The sequence below is a fragment of the Chiloscyllium punctatum genome, chromosome 27 (assembly GCF_047496795.1).
Source record: "Chiloscyllium punctatum isolate Juve2018m chromosome 27, sChiPun1.3, whole genome shotgun sequence".
Lineage (NCBI taxonomy): Eukaryota > Metazoa > Chordata > Chondrichthyes > Orectolobiformes > Hemiscylliidae > Chiloscyllium > Chiloscyllium punctatum.
In genome coordinates, this window is record NC_092765.1 from 44,136,546 (window position 1) to 44,153,337 (window position 16,792).

Consider the following 16,792-nt stretch of genomic DNA (forward strand, 5'->3'; position numbering starts at 1 on the left):
ATCAAGGAATTGATTTGGAGAGGAAACTGAAAGTATTAGCTTCGGTCTTCTGAATATTTGATCAGAGGAAATGTCAGCTCATCCAGTACTGTAGGTGAGGCAAGCAGCCTGATGGGTTAGCAACAAAGGAGGAGCCGATAGAATCGGTGTGGTAAAGGCTGGATATCATCAGCGTACATGTAAAAACAAATACTCTCTTGTGTGGGAGCAATAAGAGAAGCAATTGCAGGTGTTTCTTTGGCTTGGATCAGACAGCTGAGAAACAGAACCCGAGGATTTTATGTCATCTGAAGGCCAGTCCTGATACAAGGTCACACAACAAATTGCAACGTCAATATGATTTTACACATTCCTGACTTTAATGACTCCATCACCAGCAGCCGTGTCTTTAGCTACATAAGCACTGAACTGTAGAATTCTCAACCTCACTACTTCTCTCTCTTCCTCTTAGCCTGAATTTGGGTCACTTCTCCTAATAGATCCTTGCATGAGTTGGTGCCTAACTTTATTTTATAAAATCCTTGTAAAGACATTTGAATTTTCATGACATTAAATGCAAATATAAATGATGTTGCAGTTGTTCTTCATGAAGAAACATTTCCCATACTTTTTATTTCTGATGCTTAGGCCACAAAATAAATGTACTCATTGAATTCAACTTCACAATGAGACATGAATGCATTTGCGATTGGTAGTAAACTACCAGTTTGTGTGACTGATGCTAGCGCTCAGATATGTGAACTCAACTTAAACAAGAACAAGTTTAAAAACTATCTTACATGAAAAACTGTTGTTGTACCAACTCTCTGAGCCTGGGTGGAAAAACTTAGCAAAAAAAAATAAAGAACTACAGATGCTGGAAATCAGAAACAAAAACAGAAATTGCTGGAAAAAATCCAAGCTGGTCTGGCAGCATCTGTGGAGAGAAAGCTGTGGAAAGAAAATCTTATTTTGGCTCTGTCTTCCTCGCAGTATTACATTGTACCTATACCACTGAATGCATTTTTTAAAATGCCAGGAACACAATAATGTTTTAGATTTGACTATGGTACAGAAACACACAATGACACAGCACAGTCAGTGGCCATTTGTCTCATTACCACTGTGCCAGTTCTTGGTAAAAATATTATTCATTGCATTCCTATCCTCTTCACTCAGTGCTCACTAATTCTCTTCTCTCGAGCACTTATCCAATTCCTGCATGAATGTTACCATTTGTAATTTGTTTCCACCACTCTTTCACAGAGCACATTCATGATCACAACAACTTGCTTTGCAACAATTTAGCCCTCGCATCAACTATGGCTCTTTTGCCAATTATCTATGCTCTCTGTTTACTAGTTATTCTACTAATAGAAACAATTTCTGCTTAATTATCCAATTAAAACACTTCAAGGTTCTGAGAACACCTTATCTGTTCCAAGAAGCACATCACCAGCTCCTCGGGTTGTCCATGTAACTGAAATCTTTCAGCCCTGACACCATCCCATGGCTAGGTGACACTTTTGCTGGACTATTATTCCAAAAATCAACTATGTTCCGGGGACCCAGGTTCAAATTCCATCACAGGAGGTGGTGGAATCTGAATTCAATAAAAACACCTAGAATTAAGAATCTACTAATGACCATGAAAGCATTGCCAATTGTCAGAAAAACCCATCTGGCTCACTAATGTCCTCCAGGAAGGAAATCTGCCATCCTCACCTGGTGTGGTCTACTTGTGATTGCAGAACCACAGCAATGTGGTTTACTCTCAATTGCCCTCTGAAATGGCCAATCAAACCATTTAGCTGTACCAATTACTACAAGGTCTCAGAGCAAATCAGAGCAGGATTTATACACTTAATGGTAAGGTCCTGGGGAGTGTTGCTGAACAAAGATAACTTAGAGTGCAGGTTTATAGTTCCTTGAAAGTGGAGTCGCAGGTAGATAGGATAGTGAGGAAGGCGTTTGGTATGCTTTTCTTTATTGGTCAGAGCACTGAGTATAGGAGTTGGGAGGTTATGTCACAGCTGAACAGGACATTGGTTAGACACTTATGCAATATTCTGTGCAATTCTGTTCTTCCTATCGGAAGGATGTTGTGAAACTTGAAAGGTTTCAGAAAAGATATACAAGAATATTGCCAGGGTTGAAGGATTTGAGCTATAGGGAAAGGCTGAAAAGGCTGGAACGTCAGAGGCTGAGGGGTGACCTTATATAGGGTTATAAAACCATGAAGGGCATGGATAGGATAAATAGACAAGGTCTTTCCCTGGGGTGGGGGAGTCCAGAATTTGAGGGCATAAATTTAGGGTGAGAGAGGAAAAATTTAAAAAGGAACCTAAGGGGCAACTTTTCCACGCAGCGGGTGATGTGTGCATGGAATGAGTTGCCAGAGGAATTGATGGAGGCTGGTACAATTACATCATTTAAAAGGCACCTGAATGGGTATAAAAATAGGAAGAGTTTAGAGGGATATAGGCTAGTGCTGGCAAATGGGACTAAATTAGGTCAGGATATCCAATCGGCATGGACGAGTTAGACTCTGTTTCCGTGCTGTACATCTCCATGACTCCAAATGAAAATCAGACGGATCACACAGGCAACGGAAAATACAACAGCAGAAGCAGCCGTGTCGACCCTGCAAAGTCCTCCCTTCTAACATCTGGATGCTAGTGCCAACATTGGGACAGCTGTCTCACAGACTAGTCAAGCAACACAGTCACTCTCACAGAATCATACTTTACATACAATGTCCCATACACCACTTTCACTATTCACTAGATATGTCCTATCATACCGACAGGATAGACTCAGTACAGCTGGTGACACAGTGGTCTATAGTCTGGCGAGAGGTGTCCTGGAAGTCCTCAACATTGACTCCGGATTCAATGAAATCTCATGGCTTCAGGTTAAATATGGGCAAAGAAACTTCCTGATTATTAGATACCACGCTCCCTCGGCTGATGGCAGTTGGAGGAAGCACTGAAGATGGCAAGTGCACAAAACATACTCTGGGGGTTAGAGGATTTTAATGTCCACCACGAAAAATGGCTTGGCAGCAGTACAATTGATCCAGCTGGTCAGATTCTAAAGAATATAGCTGCTGGACTGGGTCAAAAAACATACTCATTCTTACCAATTTTCAGCTGCAATTGCATCTGTCTGGTAAGATTAGCCACCACACAGTCCTTGTGGAGACGAGGTCCCACTTTCCACATTGAGAATAACTTCCATCGTGTAGTATGGTACCATCACCATGCTAAATGGAACAAACTTCAAACAGACAAGCAACTCAAGACCAGGCATTCATTATGGCTGTGTGCCATTAACAGCAGTAGAGGTGTACTACAATACAATCTGCAACCTCATATCCTGACTTATCCAACACTCAACCATTACCATCAAGCCAAGGGAATAACCCTGGTTCAATAGAGAGTGCAGGAGGGCATGCCAGGAGCAGCACCAGACAGAGCCAAAAATGAGGTGTCAACTTGGTCAAGCTGCCAACAAGACTATTTGTATGACAAACAGGACAAGCAGCAAGTGATAGCATTAAGATCAGATCAAAATTCTGCAATTCAGCAACATCCAGTCCTGGAAATGAAATGGCTCACTGGAGGAGGAGGCTCCACAAATATCATCATTTACAATGATGGAAGAGCTCTTCTATTAAGAAGGTAAAAACAATGACTGCAGATGCTGGAAACCAGATTCTGGATTAGTGGTGCTGGAAGAGCACGGCAGTTCAGGCAGCATCCAACGAGCAGCGAAATCGACGTTTCGGGCAAAAGCTATTCCTGATGAAGGGCTTTTGCCCGAAACGTCGATTTCGCTGCTCCTTGGATGCTGTCTGAACTGCTGTGCTCTTCCAGCACCACTAATCCAGAATCTTCTATTAAGAAGGCAAACGGTGTGTTAGTTTTTATTAGTAGAGGGTTCAAGTTTCGGAACCATGATGTCATGCTGCAGCTGTACAAAACTCTGGTGCAGCCGCACTTGGGAGTATTACATGCAGTTATATTCACCACATTATAGGAAGGATGTGGAAGCTTTGAAAAAGTTCAGAGGAGATTTATTAGGATGTTGCCTGCTATGGAGGGAAGGTCTTAGAAGAAAAGGTTGAGGGACTTGAGGCTGTTTTCGTGAGAAAGAAGGTTGAGAGATGAGTTAATTGAGACATAAGATAATCAGAGGGATAGTTCAGGTGGACAGTAAGAGCCTTTTTCCTACAATGGTGATGGCTAGCACGATGGATCATAGCTTCAAATTGAGGGTGATAGATATAGGATAGATGTCAGAGGTAGTTTCTTTACTCAGAGAGTAATACAGGCTTGGAGCGCACTGCCTGCAATAGTTGTAGACTCGCCAACTTTAAGGGCATTTAAATGGTCACTGGATAGGCATATGGACGAGAATGGAATAGTGTAGGTTAGATGGGGTTCAGATTGGTTTCACAGGGTGGTGCAACATCGATGGCTGAAGGGCCTGTACTGCGCTGTCGTGTTCTATATCTATAGCCCAGCAGATCAGATCAAATGATAAGGCTGAAGCATTTGCAGAAATTTTGAGCCAGAAATGCTGAGTAAATGATTCATCTCCGTCTCCTCCAATAGTCCCAGCATTACAGATACCAGTCTTCCGTTAATTCAATTCACGCTATGTGATATCAAGAAACAGTGGATACTGGATACTGCAAGGGCTACAGCCCCTGACAACATTCCAACAATAGTCCTGAAAACTGGGCTCCAGGACTTGCTGCTCCCCTAACCATGCTGTTCCAGTAAATTACAAACACTGGAATCTACCCGACAATGTTGAAAATTGCCCAGGTATGTCCTGTACATAAAAAGCAGGACAAGTCAAACCCAGCCAATTATCAGCCCATCAGTCTCCTCTCGATCATCAGCAAAGTGATGGGAGGTGTCATCAAGCAATCGCCTGCTGAGCAATAACCTGCTCAGTGATGCCCAGTTTGGGTTTCATCAAGTCCCCTCAGGTCCTGATCTCATTATAGCCTTGGTGCAAACATGGACAAAAAAACTAAATTCCAGAGGTGAGATGAGAGTGATAGCCTGACATCAAGGCTGTATTCAACCGAGTGTAGCATCAAGGTGCCCTAGCAAAGCTGGAATCAGCGGGTACTGAGGTCAAACTCTCTGCTGGTTGCAGTCACATCTATAACATAGGAAGATGGCCGTGGCTGTTGGAGGTCAGTCATCTCAGCTCCAGGTCATCTGAGCAAGAGTTCCTCAGGGTAGTGTCCTTAGCCCAACCACCTTCAGCTGCTTCAGCAATGACATTCCTTCCATCATAAGGTCAGAAATAGGAATGGTCGCTGATAATTGCACAATGTTCAGCACTCTTTGCGACTTCTCAGATACTGAAGCAGTCCATGTTCAAATGCAACAAGATCTAGACAATATTCAGACTTGGACTCACAAGAAGGAAGTAACATTCATGCCACACAAATGCCAGGCTATGACCACCACCAATAAGAGATAATCTAACCACTGCCCCTTGACATTCAACGGTGTTCCCAAAACTGAATTACCCACTGACAACATCCTGGAGGTTACCATTCACCAGAAACTGAACTGGTCTTGCCACATAAACACAGTGGCTGCAAGAGCAGGTCAGAGGCTAGGAATAATGCAGCAAGTAATTTATCTCCTGATTCCCCAAAGTCTGTCCATCATCCACGAGACACAAGTCAGGAGTGTGATGGAATACTTTCTACTTGCCTAGATGGGTACAGCTCCAAAAACACTCAAGAAGTTTAACATGACCCAGGACAAAGCAGCTTGCTTGATTGGCACTACGTTCCCAAGCATCCACTCCCTCCACCACCAATGCTCAATTGCAGCAGTGTGTACCATGGACAAAATGTACTGCAGAAATTCACCAAAGATCCTCAAACAGCAACTTCTAAACCCATGGCCATTTCCATTTAGAAGGACAAGGGCAGCAGACACATGGGAACACCAACATATTCAGGTTCCCCTCCAAGTCACTCATCAGTCTGTCTTACAAATATATTGCGATTCTTTCAGCATTGCCTGGTCAAAATCCTGGAATTGCCTCCTGAAGGGCATTGTGGTTAACCCTATAGCAGGTGGAAGCAGTTCACCATCACCTTCTCAAGGGCAACTAAGGATGGTCAATAAATGCTGGTCCAGCCAGTCATACCCACATCCCACAAATGAATGAAACAAAAATCTCAGTTCCACCAAAGCATCCTTTCTGAAACACTGGTGCCAATTGTAAAGAAATTAATAGGTCATCAAGGATATAGAAAATGAGGGTATTTGGAAAATTAGTGAAAACAAACTTCCACCTGAAGAGAAATTAGTGTTCAGTTCTCAGAGAAAGTACCATATAATTAATTAATAAAGGTACCGCAACACTCTCAGCTAATATTCTAGACAGCAATGACTTAGAGGTGCCAGAGTTGGACTAGGGTGGCCAAAGTGAAAAATTACACAATATTAAATTATTGTCCAACATGTTTATTTGGAAGCACTAGCTTTCGGAGCACCACTCCTTCATCAGGTGGTTGTGACAGCAGAATTCACAAAGAGAACATTCCTGACAGAAGAACTGACACAAGAATTTGACAGAGAGAGGCATTCCTGAAGGAAGATCAGCAGAGAGGGCTAGGTTCATTCCAGAAGATGTATCCTAGCAATAATATTGAGAGATTAAATTCTATTGTTTTATTATATAAGTGAGACTTCTATTTATTGAAACAGCATACCATTAGAATTTTATTTTATTATGGAATAGTTAGTAATTAAAGGGGAATTGTTTGGTTTGTTAGTGGTTCTGTTAATTTGTTCACTGTTGGAGTTAGATAAATGAACTGTTACTTGCTGATTACAGAGTAAATGAAAGGGCTTCATTTCAGTTAACCACTCCATTATAACAGATTGGGGGGGGTGAGAGGTAGGTTATACCACTTTTCACACTTCTTTAAAGGATTGTAAGGTGAGGCGACCTCCCTTTCAGTTATCAGAGGGAGGGTCAACTTCCGCTTTATAACAGTTTCTTTCTCCCTTTTTGAACAAAGATGTTACATTTTCAGTTTTATGATTATGACTTTTCCAGAAGCTAAGGATTTTGGGAAGATTACGATCAATGCATTTACTATCTCTCTACTTACTTCCTTTAAAATCCAATGATGCAACCCGTCCAGGTAACTTATCATCCTTTCGACCTATTATTTTCCTATTACTTTTAACCTCGAGATAGCAATTGCATCAGCCCCTGACCACTCACCTCCCCAATCCTTTCTTCCTTGATTACTTATATCTTCCAAATGTTATTTTTGTACTTTCTCATGAAGATTGGTACAAAGCAATTATTCAACAGCTCTGTTATTTTCTGGTTCCCCATAATAATTTTCCCAGCCTCGTCTTCAAAGGGGCCAATGATCACTGTGATTTCTCTGTTCCTTTTATTATATTTAAAGAAGCTCTAACTGTCCATTTTTATATTATTTGCTCATATGCCCTCATAGTTTATTCTTCTTTTTCATTTTTAAAATATATTTTTATTGGAAAAATAGATATTTTAATATTACACCAAGGACAAAACAATACAATTCAAAACAATACAAAAAAAACAAGTTAAAAACCCTCAACCCACTCTCATGTACAAACATATAAACATATCTTGAAAAATATAGAATTACAAAAAACCCAAACTGGCTATTTAATTAAATAGATAAATAATAGCCACAACAGACTAATAGATAGTAATAACTCAGCCCAGCCAAACAAAACGCTCATATGTTCACAGTTCCTCCTCCCTGGATATTGAACTCATAAAACACAATTGCTATGGCTATATAAAAGTATGGCAGATAAGTCTGTCCAAAAAGGGCTGCCATGTCTTATAAAAATTCTCAGTTTTGTGGTGTAACATATTTGTGAGAAAATCCAAGGGAATATGCTCCATAGCAATCTTCCACCAACCCAACAGGCCTGGGGGGTTTTCGGATATCCAACCTAGCAAGCTATTCTTTCTTGCACAGAACGGGAAAATATTGAAAATTTTTTTCTTTTGTGCATCTGCAGGGAATACAGTGGGCAGGCCCAGAAAGACAGAGAGGGTGCTTCTCCACCCTTACGCCTAAAATTCTCTCCATCTCACGCGCCACAGCACTCCAATATATTTGAAGCCTGTTACAAGACCAGAAATAATGGGTAAGAGTGCCTGTACCGACCTTGCACTTGGGACAAGCTCCCTTGATCACCCATAGTCAGTTTACCCGCTTCTGACAAACGTTCTTTGCTGCCATTTCCTAGCTCCCCATTCTTCCGCCATACCTTAAAGAACTTCAGAAAGTTAATCACTTATAATGTGTCTCCAGCAAATTCATGTTCGCTTTCATTAATTAACACTTTCTCCCCAAAAGCCAAATACGTTTGTCTCAGATTACTGTCTCTAAAAGCTTTACCACAACAATTGGCTGACTTCCATGTAGAGGTTGGATTTACTCATCTTTCCTTTGTTAAATGGGGGTTCAACATATATAAAATCCCTAAAACCTCCTCCATGTCATTATAATATTCTGACATCGGCACCCACAATGACTTCATTTTAGGATACATCCTCTCAGCACTGAGTGTTATATCTACTTTGTGTGCCACAAACATTTCATGATTTGGGCTTGCCAATGTTGGACTGGGACGTACAAAGTTAAAAATCACACAACACCAGGTTATAGTCCAACAGGTTTAATTGGAAGCATACTAGCTTTCCAAAACTAGTGCTTCCAATTAAACCTGTTGGACTATAACCTGGTGTTGTGTGATTTTTAACTTTGTACAAACATTTCAAAGTACCTTGTATTTATGTATTTCTATGCTGTCCAATTTTTTGATATTCTTCTTTTCTGAGACATTGTATCTCTCGACAGTGAAGAGGAGGATGCTGCCAAAGTGCACATTTCATAGTCAGCCATGCTGTTTGTCTCTACAAGATCTCCTTTTCGGGCCCTACCCTTCCTTTAACTACCTTTCTAATGTTTATTTGTTTGCACAGAACATCAGGATTTCATTTTACCTACAGATGTATTCTCATATTCTCCATTTATTGTGCTCAATTTTTTGTATGTCCTTCTGCACTTTCTGTGAACCTTACATTTGTTATATGTTTTATTTCTATGTCTTTACTATCTATTAACCTTTGCACCATTCATCATCCAGGAAGCACCAGTTTTGATTGCTCATTCTTTCTTTCTCATTGTAATTAGTCTACTCTGTATCTTAAAATTTTGCTCTTTGAAGCCCCCCACACTGTTCAACTGTTTTGACCATAATCTTTTAATTCTATTCTATCTATGCCTTTTTAATTCACTTGAGTTCGCCCTCTTCCAAATCAATCAATCATTCTTAATCACAATTTGCCTTTATCCCACCACTCAGTGGCAAAGCCCGCAGGTTTGGACGAATATTAAAATCAGAAGTAAATTTTCAGAATGAGAACTGAACATGACATCGCAAAAACTTTCCACCAAAGTTCAACGTGATGAAACCATCCTGGAACAAACCCATAAGGCCTGCTTCCTGCTCCTTGCAGGTCCGCATTGTACCAGATGTAGTGCCATGCAAAACCCTACACATTATAGACCCACTCATCCCGCTTTCATTTATGTTCTCTTCCATTTATGATGTTGACCTTAATGGTTCAGAAGCATAGCAAACATTTCCTTACCTTCACATGCTTTATTGGCTTCCTGTAGGAAGATCTTGGCCTGTGATCCAAAGGGAAGCTGAAGTTCTAGATCAACATCTCTTGATATTATTTTGACTGTAGTATCAGAACCTGTAGAGTATCAATATGCCACTCAGAACAGTGTTACAGTTAGTTATATAAAACAGTGTGCATGCAAACCGAGCTATCTAATATGTATTGTAGCCAATATTAAAACATCAGCTCATCATAAACAAAAAAGATAATGCATCATAAGATTTGCTTCAGATTAAGGCACAAAGCTTGCTTTATTCTTTATCGGCAATCCTGCCTACATTTCAAAGCATCACTTTGCAAATTGAAACAAAATTGCCTAAAATGTTCTAGTATATTTCACGCACCATATTTAAATGGGAGAAACTTACCCACTTTCTTAAACCAATATTTGGATAAAAATCTCAAGTATTTTGATGATTGTCATGGAAAAAGGTATATGCAGGGCAAAACTTTCTCAATGAACTGGAGATATTTTTGCAGTTTAAAAATATAAACAACTTTTAACTTTTCAAACTTGTCATTCAAAACATCAGAACTCCATATAAATAAGCATATTCAACAAAAAACAGCTACAAGTATGAATGCAACATTCCAGATGTAACACTAATATTTTAATGTCTCTTGCCCCAGTGAAATGAAAATGAAATAAAAACACAGTTATCAGTGATAATACTGACACCCAGTGGCACAAAATCTGATGGAAACCTACTTAACTATTTGTACCTATAACACCAGCATTGGTTGAGCAAAGGACAACCTTAAACATTGGATTTTCTCTAATGTCAAATACAGTCTGCCCTAGAAACCCAATTTAGACATAGGTATTTAAAACAGAAAATTTGGTACTGAGGGTTCAAGAAATTCTGAAGTGGATCATTTTACTGGGTAATTAAAAATATGATCACACAGTTCAGCAACTTGAAAAATTAATGAATTAAAAAACTCAGAAAATGTACAAAGTAAAATCTAAAAGGTCCTTCATAAAGCTTGAAAACTCTACAAATTGCTTCAAACTAATGGTAAACAATGACTTCGTGGATACTGAGCCCCACTCCAACCCAGAATCAAAAAAGCAATTCGAAAAATATTGAGTCCCAATAAATTGCAGTACATTAACATTTTCATGGGAGCAAATTATATACATTGTTGTGGTTCTGTTCGCCAAGCTGGGAACTTGTGTTGCAGATGTTTCGTCCCCTTCTAGGTGACATCCTCAGTGCTTGGGAGCCTCCTGTGAAGCGCTTCTGTGATGTTTCCTCCGGCATTTATAGTACCACTATAAATGATGGAGGAAACATCACAGAAGCGCTTCACAGGAGGATCCCAAGCACTAAGGATGTCACTTAGACAGGGGGCGAAACGTCAGCAACACAAATTCCCAGCTCGGCGAACAGAACCACAACAATGAGCACCCGAGCTACAAATCTTCTCACAAACTTTGAAATTATATACATGGACCATACACAGATAATCAAGGAACCAGTTACAAAAATGAATGGAGACTAACACCAGGATGCATCAACTCAAAAGAGGTGAAAATCCCATTGCTTAGAAGTGAAAGATCTCTTCATAATAACATTAATAAGAAAATGTCCTGGTCTTGTATTTTTATGCACATGACTCTACATGATGAACTACCACCTTTAATACCAAAACATTATGGTTCCAGCTGATGGTAATACTGAAGAAATCAGATTCCAGAGTGACACCAGGTTTGTCAGATCGTAAGTTTAATTTTTGAAGCTGGTTATCATGGTGAGGTGGTTAGTCACTGAAACATATTCACATTAGGCTGAAAATTTTCAAGCTTTAAGGTGCAAAGTAACTGGGATGGTTTCCACTTACCACCACTAATGCTGGTGTTATTGGTACAAATAGTTAAGTAGGTATCCATCAGAATTTAACAAAATGACACAAGTCTCTTATGTAAAAGCCCAAAAAAGGTATATAATAGAAGATATGTCAGAAAAATCTATATGAACAGCAAACAAAGTTTCAACTCATTTCCCAGCAAAAACTTTTAGACATTTAATCCCACAGAAGTATCAAACTATCTCTTTTACTTAACAGATTCTTTCTATTTTCCTCCTGGGACTAGTTCAACAGCTTTACAACTTCAGTCCAATTCTACTGACTTAAACTTCTTTCCAAGTTCTGACAAGTTGAAAATTTCTAGACAAATTATCACAGCCTGGAGACTTCACTAACTAACAACTTTTGCTCGAGGTGAATTGTTCTCCTGAAGTGAAAACTTATTCTTCTGCTGGGAGGAAGCTTCCCTTCTGAACTGAACCCTTGATTCCTCTAAACTGATCAAAACTAAACTAATAGTCACAGGTCTTCTCCATATGTTGTAACCTCAACAATATAAACATGCCCTCATTAACATGACAGATATCCTGAGAGCCACCTAACCAAGTTCCATGATTTCTTAGAAATAATGTACTCAGGTCACTTTTCCAAATTGCTTTTGACTTCACAAAAATACTTTCACCAGAATCAAGCTGCCTCTAATTTTTAAAAATATATAAATTTGCAAATGATAAATACATATTTATCTCAAAAGCCACTGCAAAATATTTGTAAGTCACATCTTGGAGGTCAAGTCTGCAGCAGAGATGTACTAAGTACTTACTGTGCCAAATCTCAAACAAAACCATGTGAGGTTTTACTGAGTAGCTACTGAAAGGCAATACAGTTGAAATATTTAAGAACTGCACAGTGCAATCATGCAACATTTCAAGGGGAAAGCCCACTAATGCCTTCTCAAGGCAACTGGGGTGAATGACTGAAACACGGCTTTGTCAAATCTACCACATCCACAAAACAATAAAGAACAGTACTCACACAATATTGGCTTTGTAGTAGTACGCAGTTATTCTTATTTTATCAAGTGTTTTTAAAAAGTCATAAAAATAATTGTCAAATACACATGAACAAGGGTAAAGGTTTAGTGAATGGTAACTGTCCATAAGTTCAGTCAGGACTTGGCAGCGTTAGGAAGGACATGGAGAAATGGATTGAAGTCAAAGTGGCTAGTACTAGCTGATGGACAGCATGTGCTTCTGCATGCTTCACATTTCCAACTTTTTTTTACTTCTTTCATTAATGTGCTGCAATCTTCTGCTGTCCAGTATGTTCTAACTCACAGTGGAAAAATTATTCAGCTTTTTCCTTGGTATGAGCTGCTGAATGACTAAAATTCAATGCTCTTACACTAAAGGTTGCATAAGTTCAGAACTTCATTGTCTGATATCTCATAAGTCAACATGGCAGTTATCAAAAGATCCCAAGCACAGGGAAAGGCATGTCAACTTTTCAAATGTGTAAAAGCACTGCTGCTAAGTCCCATTCTCCCTGAAGTTGCCTCTGTCCTCTCTTTGACTCCAAAATATATCAACATTCTACAAATTCTTGAACAGTCTGGGAAACATTTTGCCCTGTCCAACAAATCAAAACTTAGACCGGAGGCTCTTCCCCTCCCTGGGACTGTTTAAAGATACTCAGCAATTTGCCATCGCAAAGGAAGTGGTGTAACTAGCTCGGCTGTAAGTTCATTAGTAAGCGTTTGTGGTCAAGTTAGCTTCTTGTAGGAAGTTGAATGAATGTGGCCAGTTTCGCAGTAACACTGCCAAAGCTCTAGAAGTTAGCTGCTCACCACAAATGATAACTTCACAAACCCCATGACCTTTAGCAAAGGCCTCTTCATATGATTGCTAGACTATTAATCCAGAGACCCAGATACTGTTCTGGTATCTGAGTTCAAATCCTAACATGCTAGATTGTAGAATTAAACAACAAAAATCTGCAATTAAGATGATCATGAAACCATTGCTGACTGTCAAGAAAAATCCATCTGATCTCCTTCCTTTAGGGAAGGAAACTGCCTTCCTGACCTGGTCTAGTCTACATGTGATTCCAGACCCACAGCAATGTAATTGACTCTTAACTGTTCTCTAGGCAATTAGGGATGGGAAGGAAGTGCTAGCCAAGCTCGCGATACCCACATCCCATGAATAAGTTTTTAAAAATACAACATTTTGCATTCAAGTCCTGGTCATGATCATTTCTGATCATTTTTGATCCACATTAGCTCCAACTCCCATAATGCCTTCAATTTAAAATCCTGAATCTCACTTTCAAATCCCTTCATGTCCTGCCTTACCCCAACTGTACAGTCTCTTACAAAACACTAATTGCTGAACTCTGTATTCTTTTGACCTAATCTTGCAGGCAATTCCCCACGATAAATGGCTGTACTTTCAGCCAGCCCCACACTTGAGGATTTCCTTTGTACATTCTTCACTTCCCTCTTCTCCATTAACATCTTGTCATCCATCTCCTTGACATTTCAAATGTCCTTGAGAACACCTCCTTCCTTTGATGCAGCTGTTTATTTTTAAATTATACCTTTGTGAAGGAGCTTAAAACATTTTCTTGTCTTAAAGGGACTGTACATATTAATTTATAAAGTTTGATATATATGCATGACTTAATTAAAACAAAAAAGACTTACCTATGACATGTGATTCCTGAAACACTGAAAAGCAAATGAAAAAATAATCAGAACATTCACATTACGCATAGCTAAATATGATTGGTATATTTATTCATTTAGATGCAACATGTATAAAGTTAAAGAGGACTGATAACAGGCATTGGATCAAAATATTTCCTGCATCTTACCTCAATTGATGGATTATTTAGAACTAACAGCACAGGGCAGGTCATTCAATCCCAACTTGTCCATGTCAGGGCTTATGCTTCACAAAATTCTACTTCCACCTTACTACATTTCACCCTCATGTGCTAACCTAACTTCTCGTTAAATGCATCTGTACTGTTACAACTACTCATGTGGCAAAAATAATGACCTCATTTCTGAATTCCTCAATGGATTTATTAGTGACTACCTCAAATTCAATCGCTCCCCATTTGTACCGTCTCATAAATTACTAATCAGAAGCAGCTAGCACTGTAATGACCCAAGTCCTTTGGGAAGAGCCTGTATTTGGTTTTCGTGCATTGTCCGCTTTAAGACCAATATGATTTAGGGAACATTTTGAAAGTGGGTTAACTAGTTCTCCGTTTATCACACCATTAGGCTCCAAGGAATGTCTATGTAACCTGAAGTTTCAATACAAATGAACAACTAAAGAAGCAAAGAGTAACGAAAACTTAATTGCAGTGAGATTGGGTTTCACACCATGATCCTGTTTGGCAGTTAAGAACATAGAATTCATGAAAATCTTCCTTGTGGTGAAGCATGTATTTGGCAATAGCACAGAGACACTATGGGTGTCATACAGTTGAAAAATACAAGGAGCTAAAGATAGAAAGGGCAAGGGATTGTGGATTGGATAATATCTGCTTCAATGTTGCCAGAGCCCACTAGTCCATTTAAAGGGTTTTCTGAAAGGAGTATCTGGGGATTCTGTACCTTCATGAACCAAGTAAGGGAGGGCTGTGGATATGTGCCTTGTTAGTGATAACCTTTTTTTATTTCCTAATCAACCTATTCAAAGATGTCATCACACACCTCTGGAGCAGACAGGACTTGAACCTGGGCCTCCTGGTCCACTAGTCAGTGGGAACTGATCCAGGGCCATCAAATGGAATACAGTTGCTAGTTAAGGAAACTCAAGAGCTGAAGTGATATAATGGGAATTGAGAGATCCTGCAAAACAGAAGCTGAGTTGGAAAAACTGAGAGATTGCCTTGGTGCCACACCTGTGGAAGGACTTGTAATTATGTGAGGTATGTCTTTGCATATCTATTACTAAACATGAAATGTGTCTTTTTTACTTGAGCTAACATTCTCCTGTTTAGGTTTGCATTACATTGTTTTCAAGTGGTTTGCGACAGTAAATGTTTCAAAAAGTAAAATCCAGTCCATCAATTTTTTTCTGTTAGCTTTATGAAGATTCCTTTCTTTCAAAATGTACTGGTTTCAACTTTAAAAGCACAGGTTTTCAAAAGGAAAGACATGTTTGACCAAGGTTTAAAAATGCTTAAGAAATAATTAGAATAAAAATGAAAGAAATGAATTGGAAATTTATGCCAAACGTAACAATATATTAGGTAAAGCAGAATGTGATCACAAAAATAAAGATAGTTGTTAGGTTGTAACACAAGGTTGGGAATGAAAAAGTGAATGATGTTCTAAAGGACTGCTTTTCCTTATTGTAAACATAAAACTATCTGACTAGGTTGAGTAGAAAAGCGCAAAATGGAATTCAATCTGGAAACATGCAAAGGAATGAAGTTGAGGAAAACAAACAATGCAAGAGAATATACAATAATAAATAGCATTCCAAACATATTAAGAAATAAAGGAGCCCAGAAGAGCATGTGCCAGATATTCATTATCGAGGCAATTTCCCAATTCAGCAGACCCTTTTGGTTTAAAGAATTCCATTTTATCTAATGCTAACTGTGAGGACTGGTGTGTGTGATTGAGTTGGGCCTGCCAAACCCAGAAGCAAATTCAATGTAGCCACAGAGACAGGTGATTGCCAAGGCAATCTGGTTAGAAGGAATATCCTGATCCTTCAGGAATATACTCCAATTGTTTTAGAATCTGTTAGGTCCTCTATCCTCACTTCTTATTCACCCCCCTTTGTCAACTCATGCCTCATGACCCACTCACATGCCGCTTCCCAACCTCTCATTAGCCTGTCTTAGTCCATATCACCTCCATAAATACTCATTCATTGTCCACCATGAGCAAACCTCAAGAACCATGTGATGAGAAAAAGAAACTTCCAACAATGTAATGTAGACTTCAATCCTACACAATGGCAGTGAAATTACACCCATTAAAGACATCTATTCAAAGTTCTTGGATTTCCAATAGTTAGTCGATTATTAGAAACAAACTTCTATTCAGATGACACACAGACAGCTAATCCTTTAGCAGCCTCTTGAAAAAACTGTCAATCCAAGTGTGAATGCAGAACACTCCAATAAAATAACTGTATTGTCTGAAACTCAGCCAAGCATTCATACTGACAGAATAATAGCCATTGGAGGAATGTCAACAAAGAAGTCAACT

General features: G+C 39.2%; 1 protein-coding gene across 5 annotated transcripts in view; it reads right to left on the reverse strand.

Moving 5' to 3' along the window:
- The window catches only part of inpp5b (inositol polyphosphate-5-phosphatase B), a 171,868-nt gene that overhangs the window by 137,716 nt on the left and 17,360 nt on the right, over positions 1-16,792 (reverse strand). For all 5 annotated transcript variants that reach the window (XM_072548556.1, XM_072548558.1, XM_072548560.1 and 2 more), the window contains 2 exons: positions 14,255-14,278; positions 9,703-9,813 (listed from right to left, as the gene is read on the reverse strand). In XM_072548556.1, coding sequence (XP_072404657.1) covers positions 9,703-9,813; positions 14,255-14,278 — 135 coding nt within the window. The remainder of the gene's footprint in view (positions 1-9,702; positions 9,814-14,254; positions 14,279-16,792) is intronic.